The sequence below is a fragment of the Babylonia areolata genome, chromosome 22 (genome assembly GCF_041734735.1).
Source record: "Babylonia areolata isolate BAREFJ2019XMU chromosome 22, ASM4173473v1, whole genome shotgun sequence".
Classification (NCBI taxonomy): Eukaryota; Metazoa; Mollusca; class Gastropoda; order Neogastropoda; family Buccinidae; genus Babylonia; species Babylonia areolata.
The window spans coordinates 28283906-28302174 of record NC_134897.1 but is presented as its reverse complement, the minus strand read 5'-3'; the positions used below and the strand labels follow the sequence as shown (position 1 = coordinate 28302174).

General features: G+C 42.8%; 1 protein-coding gene across 2 annotated transcripts in view; it reads right to left on the bottom strand.

The window, feature by feature from the left end:
* Nucleotides 1-18269, bottom strand: part of LOC143297293 (FERM domain-containing protein 5-like) — a 114839-nt gene that overhangs the window by 86564 nt on the left and 10006 nt on the right. For both annotated transcript variants that reach the window (XM_076609564.1, XM_076609565.1), the window contains exons 2-3: nucleotides 8207-8311; nucleotides 6274-6316 (exon numbers count right to left, since the gene is read on the bottom strand). In XM_076609564.1, the coding sequence (XP_076465679.1) occupies nucleotides 6274-6316; nucleotides 8207-8311 (148 nt within the window). The remainder of the gene's footprint in view (nucleotides 1-6273; nucleotides 6317-8206; nucleotides 8312-18269) is intronic.

Genomic DNA, 18269 nt, shown 5'->3' with positions numbered 1-18269 from the left:
TTAACATGACGGTATAACGTTCATAACTGTAACAAGATCGGAATCCACACATTCATTAATGCTCATACAATAACTGTGCTCGTATACATTAATGTTCATTTGACATGACGGTATAACGTTCATAACTGTAACGAGGTCGTATACATTAACGTTCATAATGACACGGGAACTTCTTCTTCTGCGTTCACTCGTATGCACACGAGTGGGCTTTTACGCGTATGACCGTTTTTACCCCGCCATGTAGGCAGCCATACTCCGTTTTCGGGGGTGTGCATGCTGGGTATGTTCCTTGTTTCCATAACCCACCGAACGCTGACATGGATTACAGGATCTTTAACGTGCGTATTTTGATCCTCTGCTTGCATATACACACGAAGGGGGCTCAGGCACTAGCAGGTCTGCACATATGTTGACCTGGGAGATCGTAAAAATCTCCACCCTTTATCCACCAGGCGCCGTCACCGTGATTCGAACCCGGGACCCTCAGACTGACAGTCCAACGCTTTAACCACTCGGCCATTGCGCCCGTCATGACACGGGAACATGCTGCTTGTTACATTACTATTCCACTTCTCTTTTTTAAGTTCCGCCCAAAGCAAACGAAAGTATAGACAGAGAGAGAGAGAGAGTAGGGATGAATGGGGAGGTGGCGGTATATATGCAATCAGACAGGAACAAAGAAAATATGTATTCAAAATGGTAAATATAAAGAAGAAGAAGAAGAAGAAAGAAAGAAAGAACAGAAAAGGGACGAAACCTAAACCCCACATCATCACCGCATCTCGTTACAGTACCCACTCCCCCTACCCCGCACCCCCATTCCAAGCTCACCCTCACCTACCCCCACAACCCCCTTCCTCCCCCCTCCCCTCTCGACATCCCAGACAAACACACGTCGCCCCTCTCCTCAATCAAGTCGAAGAAGACACGACATTCTGACGGCAGCGAAATCAAGAACCCCAGGTTTAGTTGTATACAAAAACCAAACAAATGTCAAAAGACACGCTTCCTTCCATCCACCGCTGACAAGCCAGGGGTACCGCTGAACTGTGTCAACGCCGCCACGACTGGTACCCCAACCCCACCAGCGGTGGAACATGTATGTCTGCGTGGTTGAAAAGCACTACGACCAACCCTCTAAATCAAACCGCATCGTGACTTGGGGGGAAGAACTGTCGGAGTCGATACTTCTTCCTCTAGTACTCTCAGGTTCACATCGACATTCAGACGTCTACATACATACACACATGTACAATGTACACACACACACACACACACACACACACACACACACGTGTATAAGTATATCGCAATACTGTACGTCTGCGGTAAGTTCCTTTGCCTTCATCTTGAAGTCTGATTGTCTGGTTCCTCCCCCCCCACCTCCCGCCCCTCCCCACCCCCCACCAACACACACACACTCCGACCCCCTTTTCCTATCCTTCTTTCAAAATTATATACCACAATTATGGATCTGAGAAATGTTTAGTTATCTTTAAGTTATGGGCTTATGGCGTGTTGATTCAAGTTATGAAATGATACGAAAAAATAAAGGTATGTCACTCTCTATTGCAAGCCCTCCACACCCCACCCCACCCCCCGTCTCTCTCGCGTGCTTGTGTGTGTGTGTGTGTGTGTGTGTGTGTGTGTGTGTGTGCGTGCGTGCGTGCGTGCGTACGTGCGTGCGTGTGTGTGTGTGTGTGTGTGTATCGTGTGTGTGTGTGTGTGCGTGTGCGTGCGCGCACTCCCGTGCGTGAGTGTGTGTGTGTGCACGCGTGCGCGTGTGTGTGCATGCATATGCATATATATATGTCAGAAAAGATGTGCACGTGCCCGCGAGGGAAGACAGGTTTCCGAAACAGACGGTGATCTAGTAATGTTTGTACAGAACATACAGGAACGGTGGACAGACACCGCACACTTCAGTGCAACGATACTAAAAGGTGACAGGGGGAATTAAATCGCTGTGTCGAGAAACGAGTGAAATACATACATGTACATATATACTATACAGTAAGCTATGTAAACGTGTGCAGACAGAATGCATTGATCTCGTCCTGCCGTGTACACCCACCCACTCCATCCAATTTCTCTGTCTCCCTTCCATGATCCTATTGCCCTTTCCCGCTCTGTTCCCCCCCCCCCCCCCTCCCCCGCCCTTTTTTTTCCCCGTCAACCTTTCCAATAGATCTGAACTTATGTCTACTGCGACTTGGTACCATAATTATATTTACTTACCTAATTTTCTGTCTGTCTGCCTCTCTCTTACACGTGCACACACATAAGTACAGACAAACACCCCCTCCCCTGCTACTACTTCTTTCACACACACACACACTCACACACGAGTTTGTCACTCCGACACAGCTTCCTGCGACAGTTCACCAAAAAGCTAAGGAACAAACCGCATAAGAACAATGATAACTAAATAAAAATGGAAATAAAGAACAGCTGACTCCCTTCAGAAACAACACCTGACTGACAGGATCGGCCGGGGACATGTCTGAATAAAGGGTTACCAATAGTTCCTCATCCAAATGTTCCAGTCCACTATCACTGCTATTGCTAATTCATAATGTCTGGAAAGAAATGAACTCATCGCCTACTGATGTCGGTCCTTCCTGATCTGCACCACCCCGAAGCTTCTTTTGCTGCCGTTGTTTGCAACTCTGACTTTGTTGTGTCAACCACCCTTTCACGTGTCTGCCTCTTGTCAGCTTCTGACTTATTAACCCTCTTCGTGCCCTGTGGCACTAAAGGGCGCCGACAGACAACTCCACTGCTGCCTGTCCTGTGCTGTCTCAACTCACTGAACCCTGCGCCGGAGCACCGCTCTGGAGCTGAAGTTCGTTTAAAACGGTTTCCATGTTCCTACTTGTGTGTAAACCGCACAGAAAGAGTTAACTTCTTCAGTATTTCCGGCTGTGTCCACACAAAAAACAAACAAACAATGACACCGTACATTTTTTTTAGCGCCCTTTCTCTCTTACAGCTCAGGGCGCTTTACATGAAAGAAAGAGCTACAAATTACATGAATCATTCATGACCACTCTTTCTCAACCCCCTCCCGCCCCCATTCCACCACCACTCTCCCTCTCTCATTTGACATGCATCCAAAGTGAGCAGACAGGCATGGGATTGTGTTGCACATTTGGTCAGGAAAAAAACACACAACCCAATCGATTTCAGAATATTTTCTGCGTTTTTCAACATCGATAATGATGACAAGGAAGCCTGCTGTGGATGTACACTCCCCTGGGGTTGAATGGATTATATAGCTTCTCCACAGGTATAGCCATTCCCCTTCAGTTCTTTTCCAGCCGTTCTGCACGTCTCCCTAGCCTTCCCTCGCATTCTTTTTCTACACGGAGGTAATCCACTGGAAGTGCGATTGGTAGCCATCTGAACACTTGTCCTATTCATCGCCATCTTCTTCGCTTGACAGCCTATCTGTGGCGGATGTCCAGCATGATCCATAGAAGCTCGTTTCCGGAATTAATTGTTCGGCACGGTGTTTGATCTTGGTTCTGGTGCCAGCGATGCCAGTCTTTACACTTGCGCCTCAGTGACACAAAATGTACCTCTCCTGGCCATGGAGATTCGTGTCATGATGCCTGCTGCTGCTGCATCACGATCAGTTTTGATGTTTGTTTGTTTGTTGTTTTTTTTGTTGTTTTTTTAATCTATTTTTGTTTCATTTCTTGTTAAATACGCGTATATGTTGTTGTTTTTTTTGTTTTTTTGGGGGGTGGGGGTTGGGGGGTTGGGGGGTGGGCGTGGGGGCGAGGGGGGTTGGGGGGGAGGGACTGTCGTCTCCTGAGCCAAGGTAAGTTAACTCTAGTCCTTCCGTTCAAGAAAAGACTGACGATGTCGACACAACCAGCCGGGCTGTCTCTCCACCAACTTCACCATCAAATCAGCCAGTCTCCACCGCCCTCTCCTTCCAGCCCCGTTTCTCTAATATAACGTGGCAGTGACCTCAGCCTTTCTGGGTCTCTGGAGCGACAGGCCCTGTGTAACACAGCCAGGAGGCTTTTTTTCTGGACCCTGTCCAGCCGGTCGATAAGTCAGACTCGTGTGTGTGTGTGTGTGTGTGTGTGTGTGTGTGTGTGTGTGTGTGTGTGTGTGTGTGCCTGCCTACCTGCCTGCCCCCCTCCCTCGTCTCTTTTATCATTTTCTTCTTCACCATGAGAGCAGGATGTAAGACAAAAGCGTGTATTTGCTTATTCTACTTCCCTCATTAAAGAAAAGTCAATCAATCAATCAATCAATCAATATATATCTCAAAGTCAATCAATCAATCAATCAATATATATCTCATCCCCCCAACCCCTTTGTCCTTCCCTCTGTCTGTCTGTCTGTCTCTCGCAGCACACGTTGCAGATCGTGACACTCAAGCCAACAGCCCTGATACAGGGGGGCTCTGTGCGCTCGACTGGGCTGCACTTCACGCAATAACGCAGAATGCCAATAAGCATTCAAGTTACGCGCACGAGAGAGGGAGAGAGAGAAAGAGAAATATAAATATATATAGAGAGAAACAGAGACAGAGAGACAAAGAGGGAGAGAGACAGACTGAGAGAGAGATGGGGAGAGAGAGGGAGAGAGGGAGGGAGGGAGAGAGCGAGAGAGAGAGAGAGAGAGAGAGAGAGAGAGGGGGTGACAGAGCCAGAGAGGGAGAGCGTGCGTCTGGACTGGACAGAGTTCAAGACCGGCTAAGGAAATCGAAATCTGTCATATTCACCGAATGTTATGGCGCATCTCTCTCCTGTCAAAATTTCAGCCTTGGAAGTCAGTGACACAACCCTCAAAGAGCAAAGTGAAAAGTGCAAACCCTGTAGCGTACTTGCGGGCTGAGGGCAGATGTCCTCTTGACACCTAAATCCGGGTCAACTTCCAGGCTTGTGTTAACACAAGCACGCGTGCACAAACGCACGCATCATTTTCCTGTGTATCCTCCGGGCGCACATGCCTGCAGTTGGATGCAGTGAACTCCGGCCATCAATGTACACGTCTCTTTATGTGGAAGAACACCACCCGTAAAAAGCCAAGCATTCCCATTTCTGAGTGTTGCCTCCACAGGAAATACATATTATTATACATACATGCATACGCGTACCATCCGATTTGAAACGGACTCTTTTGCCTCGCTCCTTTAAACCTGAAATTTCCCCTCAAGTCTTCCGATCTTGTGGTGAAAGAAAGGACGAGGAGGTGGGGAAAGGGGAGGAGGAGGAGAAAGGGGGAGGAGGAGGGGCATCACTATTACCTTCTTTCACACGACGCTTAAACCACACACACACAAAAAAAATCGATCCACATCCCCATGCTCCTACAACCACCTCGCCTCCATCAAGCGTCCCAGACGATCTTTATGCTGGCGAGCGTGTGGGTGGGTATGGGTAGGGGTGGTGAGACAGGGAAGAGGAGGAGGCAGTAAGGGTTTCGTGGGCAGAGGGGGTGCGAGGAAGTGGGAAGGTGGTAGCGACGAAGATCGATATGACGTTGAACTGCCCCCCCCTCCTCACCCCCTCCCAATGGCCACACAGAGGTCTTTTCACAGCTCGACGACTCGTCTCTATCCACGCCTATTAAATGGGAAGAGGGATGGGGTGGGGAGGCGGGTGGAGGTAAGGGGAGGATCCAGAGGGACGGGTGGGGGTGAGAAAGACGCCATTACCACCACCACCACCACCACCGCTGCCGCCGCCACTTCCACAACCCCAACCTTTTTTTTTTTACCACCACAACCCCTCGCCCTTTAAATGATCCTTGTCCATTGGACGATCAACTCACTAGACCCATTCACAACTGGGTCGTTCTTAAAAAAAGAAAAGAAAAAAAAGGGGATTCCTGACGCGTGACGCGCTGGTTTGAAAAACGAAGCTTGGTTTGGAGCAAAACCTCTCTTAGCGTGAAGGTGCAACACCCTATGATTGGTACAATAACAATAAGAAGAATAAGAATAATGATGATATTTTATAAAAATCGGAATAACTGTTCAGCCCACTCACATACTGACCAGCTGCATTCATAACACCTGTCTCACAAATGTATAGCTGTATTTGTGGGGAAATTATATTTATTAAAAAAGAAAAGAAAAGAAAAAAAAGTTTCTTCAAATGTTCATTTCATCAAAATGTTTCGTCATACATCCAGTTCATTAAAATGTTTCTTCAGATGTTCAGTTCATCAAAATGTTTCTTCGGGTGATCAGTACATTAAAATGTTTCTTCACAGAATAAAACAAAGTACAAGAACAAAAACGCTTACCTTTCAACTGTTTGTAGACTGTCTTCAACGGGTCCAACCAATGCTGCAACAATATCATGGGATTCACATTTCATGTTCCTTCCCATGATGTACACTTATCATGTGATCAAGGGATCCTTAGCAACATATTCCCAATTTCACAAGCTATCAAATTATCTCCATACTGATGTTCACTTTGTTATCATTTTTACACAATGTAGCAACTTGCACCCATAACCTAAGTCGCTGACTGATTTTTTTCTCTTTTCTAATTCTGACCTGTAGTGCTGTATTTTATAAGATAAGATAAGATAAGAATAACTTTATTATCTCCAACTGGAGAAATTTGGTCAGGTGCATTATCACAACATAGACAGTTTCAGTTTCAGTTTCACTTTCTCAAGGAGGCGTCACTGCGTTCGGACAAATCCATACACGCTACACCACATCTGTTGAGCAGATGCCTGACCAGCAGCATAACCCAACGCGCTTAGTCAGGCCTTGAGTGCATGCTTACATATTTGTGTACCTATGAAAGTGGATTTCATTTTACATAATTTCGCCAGAGGACAACACTCTCGTTGCCATGGGTTCTTTTTCAGTGCGCCAAGTGCGTGCTGCACACGGGACCTCGGTTTATCGTCTCATCCGAAAGACTAGACGCTCAGTTTGATTTTCCAGTCAAACTTAGGAGAAAGGGCGAGAGCGGGATTCGAACCCACACCCTCACGGACTCTCTGTATTGGCAGCTGAGCGTCTTAACCATTCTGCCACCTTCCTCCATAACATAGACAAGTAAACAACATGGGGACCATAACTGTAAAAGCCAACAACAGCCCCTACCAATATTACGAAGATACAAATGTAAAAAAAAATATCACATACATCATTTCATACATACAACCACACACTGCAGGTAATAACTAGTATTCTTAATGTAAAAACAGAAAGAATTAAGAAACATTATTTGAATATAATTATAAACACAGCCTACTATACTGCACATTGATTATAATAGACAGATAAGATAAGAACAAAGATGAATTGCGGAAAACCACAACCAGATAATCAGCACCCCCCCCACCCCCCCCCCCCCCCCCCCACGCGGATAACTTGATTAAGCAAGAGTAATAAACATATGTTCTGAAATAAAAGCATTTCACATATTCGCTTTTAAAAACATTGCAATTAATCATTACATCGTAATTATTAAACAGAAATATATTTAGAATATGGACGTTAGCATTAGACATATTCATTGTACATTCATCCTGCATATTGCACATTATTCTTCCTACATATTGCACATTCATTATAACCAATTGTCACTACATCAGTAAAGTGACGACGGTAAGCAGCAACTCTGTGTGAGTGTGAAGTGCTGTTTATTTAAATTGTTATCATTCTGATACAGAGCTGCATTTGCATAATAACCTCCTGAACCAATGAATGCACATATATATAATCCACAAGTGTAAACCATCTACACTGCTATTATTTATGAAACTTTGATTCAACAAAATTATTTTTCTCTCTCCTTTCACTTCTCCAGAGCTACAGATAATGTATTTTTTCTACACTGCAGCCAAGAACTGTACACACAATGACAATCACACACACACACACATGCATGCATGCATGCGCACACAAACGCACACACACAATTTTTACAATTATCTGCTTTGTCCTTCTTTAAGAATTATGGCAATACACACGTCAGCAACAACAACAAAATGTAAAAAAAAAAACTGGAAAAACTGAAAAAAAAGAAAAAAAAAGAAAAAACCCACACACACAAACACAGATCCCAAACATAAAAACGATCTTCTGATTCTGCATTAACTTGATTTTTACAATATGTCATGATCACTATCAATCACCACCATTTCATAATACCATCATAATCAGTCTGACAGCAGGTATCTTAAAAAAACAACAAATTACAGGAACTTACCCTTTGCTTTTCAGCATCCACATAACGGAGACCAAAGTAGTCCTTCTCCATCAGGTTCAACTTCTCTGACACACGGTCAAACAGCCATTGTCCGATTGTGTCTTTCTGCAACAGATGACAAGTCACAGCAAATTACTTCAGGGCATCTGTAAGAAGACATGGAGAACCACCATCACTGTCATGAAGAGAATCCAGACTTTTGTAAGGATTCTTCAGATTCACTGGCCTGACACAATCACTAAGAACTGTGAGAACGAACAAGACAGCAGCCAGCAGAGGAAGAGATCCTCCAAAGATGCCTGGCGATGGATCAGCCACACACTCCACGCCTGTATCCAGTGCCACAAGGCACACCCTCACTTGGAACCCAAAGGAGAAAAGGAAAAGAGGCCATGCAAGAAATACATGGTACCATGACCTCGTAGCAGACCCAGAGCCAGTTGCATTGTTTGGTTCTAACTTTTTGACAGTTACATGTGACTAAATGCCTACCGTTGACCGAACTATGCCACTGGTCTCTTCCGTCCGAGCAATGCAACTGGCTCCTGAAGAGGGCAGTCTGCACCTGGGGACAGCTGGAGTGACTGGCACAGAACCAGGATGGCTGGAGAGTGCCTGTTGGTGGCCTGTGTCCCAGAAGGGGCATGAGATGTGTGCGTGAGGTGACATGTAAAGGACTAATTCAGTAACTGCTTGCACAGGTCAGTTGTGCATATCCATTCATCTCAGGACATGAAACAACACAGCATCAACAAATCACAACAATGACAATCTGTATACATTTTTCACCATTTGTTAGTTAACAACAGTCTCCATGACAACCAACACAATTAACTTAAACTTCATGCCATTACCATTAGTGTTTATTTGATTAATGACTCACAGCCTTTGGAAATCTAAGTGTCAACGATATGCTATGATAATTAAAATGATGAAGAGAAACAAAAAGAAATGGTGCTTTGGGTCTCTGACTCTGAGCTATCTTTAAAAGCACTGATTCCCTACTGATATGCAGAATTGTACTCTTAAGCTACTTTTTTTTCTAAGCTAAAATATGAAAATGCTTAAAAAAGAAAAAAGGAAAAAAAAGGAACATTAACAGCAATACAATAAAAATCTTTTTAAATATTGCAATATAAATTCATAACAACTGTCTAGCTTTCTTGCCCCTTGATGTTCTTTTCTCCCGTTTCAATTCATTAAGTTTCATCCTGTATGATACAAATTTGAAGACGCCCCACCACCATCCTTGTAACCTTAGCATCATGTTCACTCTCAGTCTCAAGAGACTTATCAGCTTCAAGTAGAACTTTCTGACAGCATGACTTGCACTTGGCAGCAGTCAATATCAATTGACAAAACAACAAAGAAAACAAAGACTTAGACCACACCCTGACAATCCTGGCTGCTCTACCACAACCCTGTCCACTCACCCCAGCAATACCCATCAAGCTCTGAAAGTTTGGTTCACAGAGTATAATGAAGTCCTCTGAACATTTGGTTCACAGAGTATAATGTAGTCATGTTTCAGGTCTGAAGGCAAACCTATACCACCATTATGTAGATGTTTCCCCCATGTCCTGCTGGGAAATGGCTTCTCCCTCTTCTCTCGTCTATGTCTGCTTATGTTATGTGGTGTGGTGTGGTGTGTGCGCGCGCGCGTGTGCGTGTTTGTGCACATGCGTGTGCATACCTGTACGCACAACATGCGTTTGCCTGAATGCAAATGGCTGCATACATGTGCATGCATGCACTGTGTGTGTGTGTGTGTGTGTGTGTGTGTGTGTGTGTGTGTGTGTGTGTGTGTGTGCATGCATGAGGGTGTGTGTGTGTGTGTTATATACATTTGTGTGTTATGTGTGTGTGTGTGTGTGTGTGTGTGTGTGTGTGTGTGTGTGTGTGTGTTTGTACATATGTGTGTATGTACGCATGTGCGTGCGTGTTGATGACAGTGAGTGGGCATAAGTATGCATGCACGCTTTCCCACACACTTGTTCACATGAGTCCTTGGACTTTAGAAATAAAATTCTTCTTATCATATGTAACACCCTTCTCCTACTCCTGTCTGCACACCTCTGTGAGTCATGAATGTGTAGACTACTCACGCACTAGTTGGCTGTAAAGCTGTGGCACGCATGAACACACCAACGTTCAATGACACTGCTGTTTACGTTCCTGCCGAAAGGCATTGGGTGGAAAAAAAAAAGAAAAAGAAAAAAAAAAAGAAAGAAAGAAAAAGAAAAAAAAAAGCCCCTTTACGGGAGATTTAAAGTCACCTTGCTTCACTGGAATGAGAAACATGTCTATGTGCGTGTATGCGCATGCACAGGCAAATTAATGAACATAGCTTAAAGCATTAATACACCATTCTGTATACATATTACATAAACACACACACACACACATATATATATATATATATATATATATGTGTGTGTGTGTGTGTGTATGTATGTACGTATCACCTTTATGCGTACAAACACATGCTTGTACTGATCATCCAATCATTCTCAATGAAAAGTTATTCAAATGAAGAACAAATACTATTCATGCAATGCTTGCATACAAACACACACATACCTATGCACACATTTATTTTCTCACTCTTATACATGTGAAATGTAACTCCCCAACCCCACACCCCAAAAAAACCCCCACCAAACAACAACAACAACATATTATCCTTGTCTATCAGTATCACTTACAGAGAAAAGACTAAACTAAAGAATAAACACATACGCGCATGCACACACACACACACAATTATACACACAGATTCACATAAACACACACAAACTCCCCACCCCACCTCCACCCCCACCTCAGTGAAGTGAGCAAGAAGTCAGTGGAAACCCTGGGTGCCTGTTTTACAGCAATAAAACTGCAGAACTGTCAGAGAAGACACAGAGAAACTGGGGCAAGGAGAGGGTTAGAGGAACCCTGAGAACTGAAAACAGATGTATCAGCAACTGAAGATGTTAAATTTCATGGTGGTAGTGGTAGTGGTGTGGTGTGATGTGGTGTGATAGGTGGAGAGATTGGTGAGGGGATGAAAAAAGATATGTGGGGAAGTTGGGAGGTGGAGGGTTCTGGTCAAGCCATACTGTACATTTTGTTTTGTTTTGTTTGTTTTTTGTTTAGTATTCATTGCTCTAAATCTTTCTACCCACTAAAACATTTTTCTTTTTTCAAACCAAACCTTTCCTCAATTAATCATGACACCAAGCCCTGGAAAACGATCTCTTTAACTGATCAATCAGCTGATTAGGCTGTGTGAATCGTAACTGTAGGCCAGCACATTACATATATGTAGTGTTATTTAAATACCAAGTCAAGCTAAGAATAAGAATGATGTACCAACAGACTCACAATATTACCAATTGTACTATTTACTAATTTAGTCACTTTGCTGCAGCCTGTTTAGTGCACAAAATAACAATAAATTAATGCTCCACTGTCCCTCTTTGAATTTTGTTACATTCACAGAATCATAGCGCTTGCGTGCTCAGACAGTATGTCAAATGTTGAGACTTTTATAAAACCCAGTAATCATCAATCACAATGTCAAAAAATATACATATAAAAAAAATGCAATGATCACTATCCATGTTTGGAAATCAAATGGAACATAACACACCTCAAATGTTAATTACTGTAATTTCCCATCTACATGGTAGTTAATAGAGAAAAAAGAATGTTGGTGCCATGCGCAAACAAATAAAGACATAGAACATATATAATATTGGTACTGTGTGCAAACAAACAAATAAACAAAAACAAACAAACAAAAAAACCCAACAAAACGTAAACAAACAAAAAAATGTTGATTATCATAGCATGTGATGTGGTGTGAGGAATAAATTCATTTCAGCCAGAAAACAAGTCTAAAGTCTGGTGATCAGAAGCGATGAATCATGGAATGAGAGCTGACACAGACACTGTCGACAGTCTCACATGACCTCAAGCTACATTGCTGACATTCCAGATTTATAGGCAATGGGGTGTCAATGGTCATTTGTCATGCCAGGTCCCACAGCCGCTGTATCCCTATCCACAACATTCACCTTACTTTTTTTTTTCTTTTTTTTTTTTTTTTTTAAATACCAGTGTGAGACACAGGTGTTTGCCAGCCAGGTCGTTCACCACTTTCAGTGTTTGAAGAAGAATTTCCTTTCTGAGTTTTTCGTTGCAAACATCATGATACCTTTGAAGGACTTCACAGGATCTATTTTTGATACACACATCAAAGTGAATAGACTGGTTTCCAGCGTCTGATGGATTGCTTTCACTCCATCCTCCCATCCCTCTCTCGTCTCCTCCACACACCAGAGGAGACCTTGCACTGCTGCTGAGTCACTTCAGTGGTGTTCTTCTGGAAATGCCTGTTCTAATTCAATTTACTTTCGAACCACCTACTATGCTCCCTACTGACAATAATAGCTTAGTCGCAGAACCAGACTGAGTGAGCATCGCCCCACACCCATCCAGTGTGGAGATCGCCACCACATCCCACATCCTCCCCCCATTGGCAGCTCTCACATGAATTTCAATCTCCTCTTCTTTTTTTTATTACAAATATTTACTACAAATTACTATAATTATTATTATCATCATTATTAAAATATAAAAAAAATAAATGTATAATTTGTACAACCCTGATTTTTGCTCACACCATCAAAGTGCTTTCACACTAATTATTCAAATGCAAGCATAAAGTTCTCTGATTCAGTGTGATGAAAAAACAGAACTTATTAATATTTTCATAGAGAGCTAAAGGAACTGCCCACCATAAAGAGGGAGGGAAGGGAACGAAGCTGCACACTTACAGTTTTACACCCACTCAACCACATACTGACATAGTCAACAAACACTTGTACCCAATAAAAAAAATTAAAAAAAAACAACAAAAAAAAACCCAACAAAACACACACACACAAATTGTCCAATCTATTTCTGTCACTTCATTCACGAATCACAAACCTACCATCCCTTCATCCAACAATCGCCTCAAAGCAGCCTCACAGGCAGAGCATTTTGCTCAGATACATTATTTGTGTTGAATGTGCTCCAAACCAAACAGATAAATCTAAAAAAAACCTTGCACATCAAAAACAACCATTCCTGTTTTACTTTGGTTCAGTGCCCAATTAGAAGTCATTCAACCCTTCAGTCACATTATCCACAGTCAGGGGTGGGGGGTGGGGGTGTTTGTTTTTTTTTTGGGGGGGGGGGGGGGGCGGATAGGGGGTGGGGGTGGGGTGGGGGGGGGGGGTGCGAGGAGGAAAAAATCAGGAAAACAGGATTAGGTGGGGAGGGTAAAGTAAGTGTATGGGGTGCAGGTCTGGAAGTGGGGCAGGTGAAAGGATTGCCTGGGGTGGCAGGGGTGGTGCTGAAGGGGTGCTGGTGATTGTGCTGCCCAGCATGCATAGTTATCTCTCACTATACAATTATTGCTTGTGGATCCATTCTTCAGCATGAAAGATGGAATGAAACCAGCTGAAAAAAAAAAAGGTTTGAATTTTCACACACACAAATTTTATACAAAACTTATATCAAATACCAATCTCTCTCTTTACTTCTTCACTGCTAACTACATTTATTCACTCTTCATGAGTGGGACTGGGACATTGTATCACTAAAATGTGGACACTATATCACTGACTTTATTGATTCAGAAAGTAGACATTGTATCACTAAAATGTGGACACTATATCACTGACTTTATTGACTCAGAAAGTTCATTTTTTTAGAAACTGGAAGTCTGAGTAACATCTGACAAACATCTTGTCACAATGTTCAAATAATACACACATACTATAGTATAAACACGCTTTTATGCATTAAACGATTAATACTATTTAGTATACAGATATCATAAAACAAAATTCTGGAAACTTAACAAACTAACCCCCCCCCATCTGACCACAAAAGACCATTCTCAGCAAGCTCCTAAACTTGTCGCATGTGATCAAAATTGTAATCATTATCAATTCAGTATAATTTACCTGGTTTTGTTTCACTTTCACTAGTTTCAGTCAGCTATTCCTGTTGTTCTGGTGTGAACACAATCAAGCATTCACAGCTATCAACAGGGCAGGAAGTAAGTACACACAGCCACACAATGGCCTAATCCATCAACCTCTCTCTCAAATGACTGATGCCGTCATCAACAATAATATTAATAATCATAACAATACAGGCCTCCTTAATCCTCCGAGGCCTGCAATTCCATCAACAGAATTGTTTTCCGCCCCATTATAAATAGATCTGTCTGGCCACATGGGGGAAGGCAGAAAGGGGAGAGAACTGCATGTCTGGCTTCCTGATGATGACATGGATTTTATTTCCTAAATTGACGTGGGTATTAAAAATTCATAAGTAAGTTTATTTTTGGCACTTCACTTGCCCAAACCAGAAAAAAGCAGATCAGCTTGCCAATGACTCTACACATAAGGTATGGTTTCATTTGTGCAAAAGTCAATTTGTACATGAAGTGCGTGTGTGTGCGTGCGTGTGTTTTAATGCAATCCTCAAATGCAGTCCAAACAAAGCTGCCTTCAAACAATACATCATTACACATACATTTTCATAAAACAAATATTCTTTTTAGTTTTTTTAATGAAATTGCCACACACATGACAGACATGGTAAAATGAAAAAAAAGAAGAATAAAAAGAAAAGAAGAAGAAAAAAAAGGCTTTTCAGAAGGAACAAAGAAAAGGTATACTTTTAGTTAAAGTACTATGGACATGCCCCATCTCACAGATTGCTAGCACAAAATATTTCTTTCATTTTATATTCTTTTTTTCCTATTTTTCTAAAATCAGCCTCAGCCTGCTGTTTAGTTGATTTCTTTTTCTTCTTTTTTTTTTTTTCTTTTTTTTTTGGGTGGGTGGGGGGGTGGGTAATTGAATGAAGTTCACACTACCTTCAAATTTCACTCAATTTTGAATCACACCTAGGTTTTCTTTTTCTTTCTTTTTATTAAAAAAACCACAAAAACTTATGTCTACACTGGTAAAGTGGTATTATGAATTTATAACAGACAACTGGAATCTGGGCAAAACCTGTGCCACCTAATGTCAGGTTTTAAGTTCATATAGTTCTCCATCACTGGCAATAGGCAAGTAAGTAGAGAAAAGATGGGAGAGAAGGGGGAGTGATGAGGCAGACAAAAAGAAAGGAGGGGAGACAGAGGGGGAATGGGAAGAGAGAGAGGGGGGAGAGGGAGGAGTAGAGGGAGAGATTGGGAAGAGGCCAATAAAAGGGGGGGGGGCGTTAGAGAGGGGAGAGAGAGATGGGGCAGACAGACAAGGTGGATGAGAGAGGGATGTAGAAAGAGAGGGGAGGACAGGGGGGGGGGGTTGGGGGGTAAGTGCAGTTCTAAACAAAACAGGAAGTGGTGGGAGATGGGAGAGACGGGTAGTGGTCAGAGGGAAAAGGCAGGAGAGGGTGGGAGATAGCCTGTTTCCGTTTCACGCTCTTTTTCCCCCTTAAAAGTTACCACAGACCTCTCTCCCTTTAGTCAGACTCACAAACTCTCTCCAAACAGCCGACCAGCCCTTTAATTCCGCTAAATCATTCACACCACGTCATCGGCGATCTAAGCACTCATCTCAAAACCTCTACAACTACTCAAGTCTTGCGGACAAAAAAGCCGCGAACAAACAAACTGTTCGTTGATGGACTTGTGAACAAACAAAATGTTCCGACAGTCCATCACCCAGAGAAAGCCGTACACAGATCCGCTTTGACAAAGCTCTTTAACCAGCAAAGCGAAATCTTACCCTGAACCAACAACTAGCAAAACAACCCCTAAGACTGTTTTTTGTTTGTGTCCTTGTTCTCACTTTCACGAACTAGAATGTCGGGCGATCTATCACTGCCCATTGTTGACAACGACAAGGGGAGGGCAAGTCAGTCGAAACCGCCCCGAGAAGGGAGGAAACTCAACCTAGGGTGACCACCCGGTCATCGGTTACGCCACCGTTTTACCTCACGTCTGAGTGGTCCCGTCCCAGGCCTGCCATTGACAAACACCTCTCGTCAACAGGTGATTTACCCCCTGAAACAATTTATCCAGACCTTTGGGGGGGTCCATCCTGCCCTCAACCCCTCTCATCATCTCTTCCCCGTTTCAAGAACTTTGTAGTTGTACTGCCTGAACCATTGACTTCAGATCTATCTCTGTCAGGAAGTGAGGACGCAAGTGAGAGAAACTGTTCAAGCTAATAAACTATATTTGTGCTCATCAAAGAAGTGTTTAATGAACCACATTTGTGCTCATCAATGAGGGATCCGTGAGAAAGAGAGCCTTCCTAGATATTTTAAGTTACACAAAAAGGAGGAAGGAGAGGGAGCTGGGGGTGAAGGGGAACTGGTCTGAAGTTCTCAGTTAAGTCTTCTGCTCTAGTTCTAGCCTCTCTCGATTATGTTTTATTGTTGTATTTTCCCCCTTTTTTTTTCTTTTTTCTTTTATTTTATAAAGAACCAGAAGCAGAGTGATTCATTCACACTGGAGACAATGGACTAGGGCGGTAAGAGGGAACCAGAAATATTTATCTTTGCTCATTCTACAGAAAATGAGAGGAAACCATGCACTGATATAGCATGGAATATTACAAACATAGCAGAGCTCAATTATAACGTCATACTGCTATTTATTATCTTTCAGAATTACAAAGTGCCTTTGTCTGTGGTAGATTCTATCAGTGCTAATGGTCAAATCAATAAAATAAAGAAATGAATAGGTAATCATGATCATGAACATGATCCCTAACAAATGAAACCTTCTAAGATATATCACAAATATATATGCCTCAACTGGTTTCTAACCAGAACTGAATATGTTATGTAAACTAAAGAAATTCTCTTACATATTTATAAATGGGAAGACTTGGGGCAATGGTAATAAGAGATGACGAATTTGATAGGACCCACTCCACTTCACAGAAAAATACCCTGTGGGCATGAATATTTCATACATAATTTGAAAGCCCTGACTTATCCTCTTCTTCACATTCACTATCAGCCAAAAGATGACTTCAAAATGACTCTCCCTCCAGATATTATGTAATCTGAGTGGTTCTCCATCACCGGCCCTTACACTGTAAGTTACAGATCTTGTGACATTGGTTCAGTGTAAATGATCACTCCACATGCTTTCGAGTTTGATGTTTCACACCACCTTAAAACTGATGCTGGTCCAAGATTCATCTTCTGTTCATTTCCTTTCACCCTAAACAAAACATACTCAAAATGACACACCCTTATCATTTATGAGAACTTTACAAAAAGTTTAACCGTGTCAACATCACTTGTTACTGCTAGTACAAGAATTCACTGTCAATGCAATACATAAACTGCAAAGAACTGAACAGTTCTAAAACATAAACTTATATTAAGCTGAGCACACAGCTGGTGTGATACTCTATAATTGTATAAATATCTCTCTCTCTCTCTTTCTAAATATCAAAGACTTTCACTGAGAACATCAGCCACCAACTACCATGAATTGAGTGATATTGATGTATGGTACTCAATTTTTTTAATTACTGAAAAAGGTCAGACACTGAGTATCCAGCCAGAATTATTGAGGGTTCTGATTATAAAACAAGATGACAATAACTGACTGCAATGCAGATGAAAATAGACTATCAAAGTATCATTATCATTCATGGCCTGGCTTCGCTGACGAAGATCTAGGAAGGGCGTTGTCCACGTCTGATGCAGGCACGCTCATGGCTGACAAGGCCAATGCGGGAAAAGCAGAGTCGGCCGCAGTGGTTGCAAGGGAAAGTCTGGTCTGGGTTCGCGGCTGCAGCGTCGTGGTTCTTCCTCCTTCTGCGTTTGTCCTCAAGGCTGGCCCTGCGGTTGTTTTCGAAGGAGGAGACAGCTTGGTGGATGGTGCGTCGCCAGGTCTCTCGATCAGCGGCTACTGCGGACCACTGGCGATGGTCAATGTGACAGGCACCGAGAGCTTTCTTCAAGGAGTCTTTGTATCTCTTCTTGGGTGCTCCTCTGTCACGGTGGCCAGTGGACAGTTCGCCATACAGCGCGATCT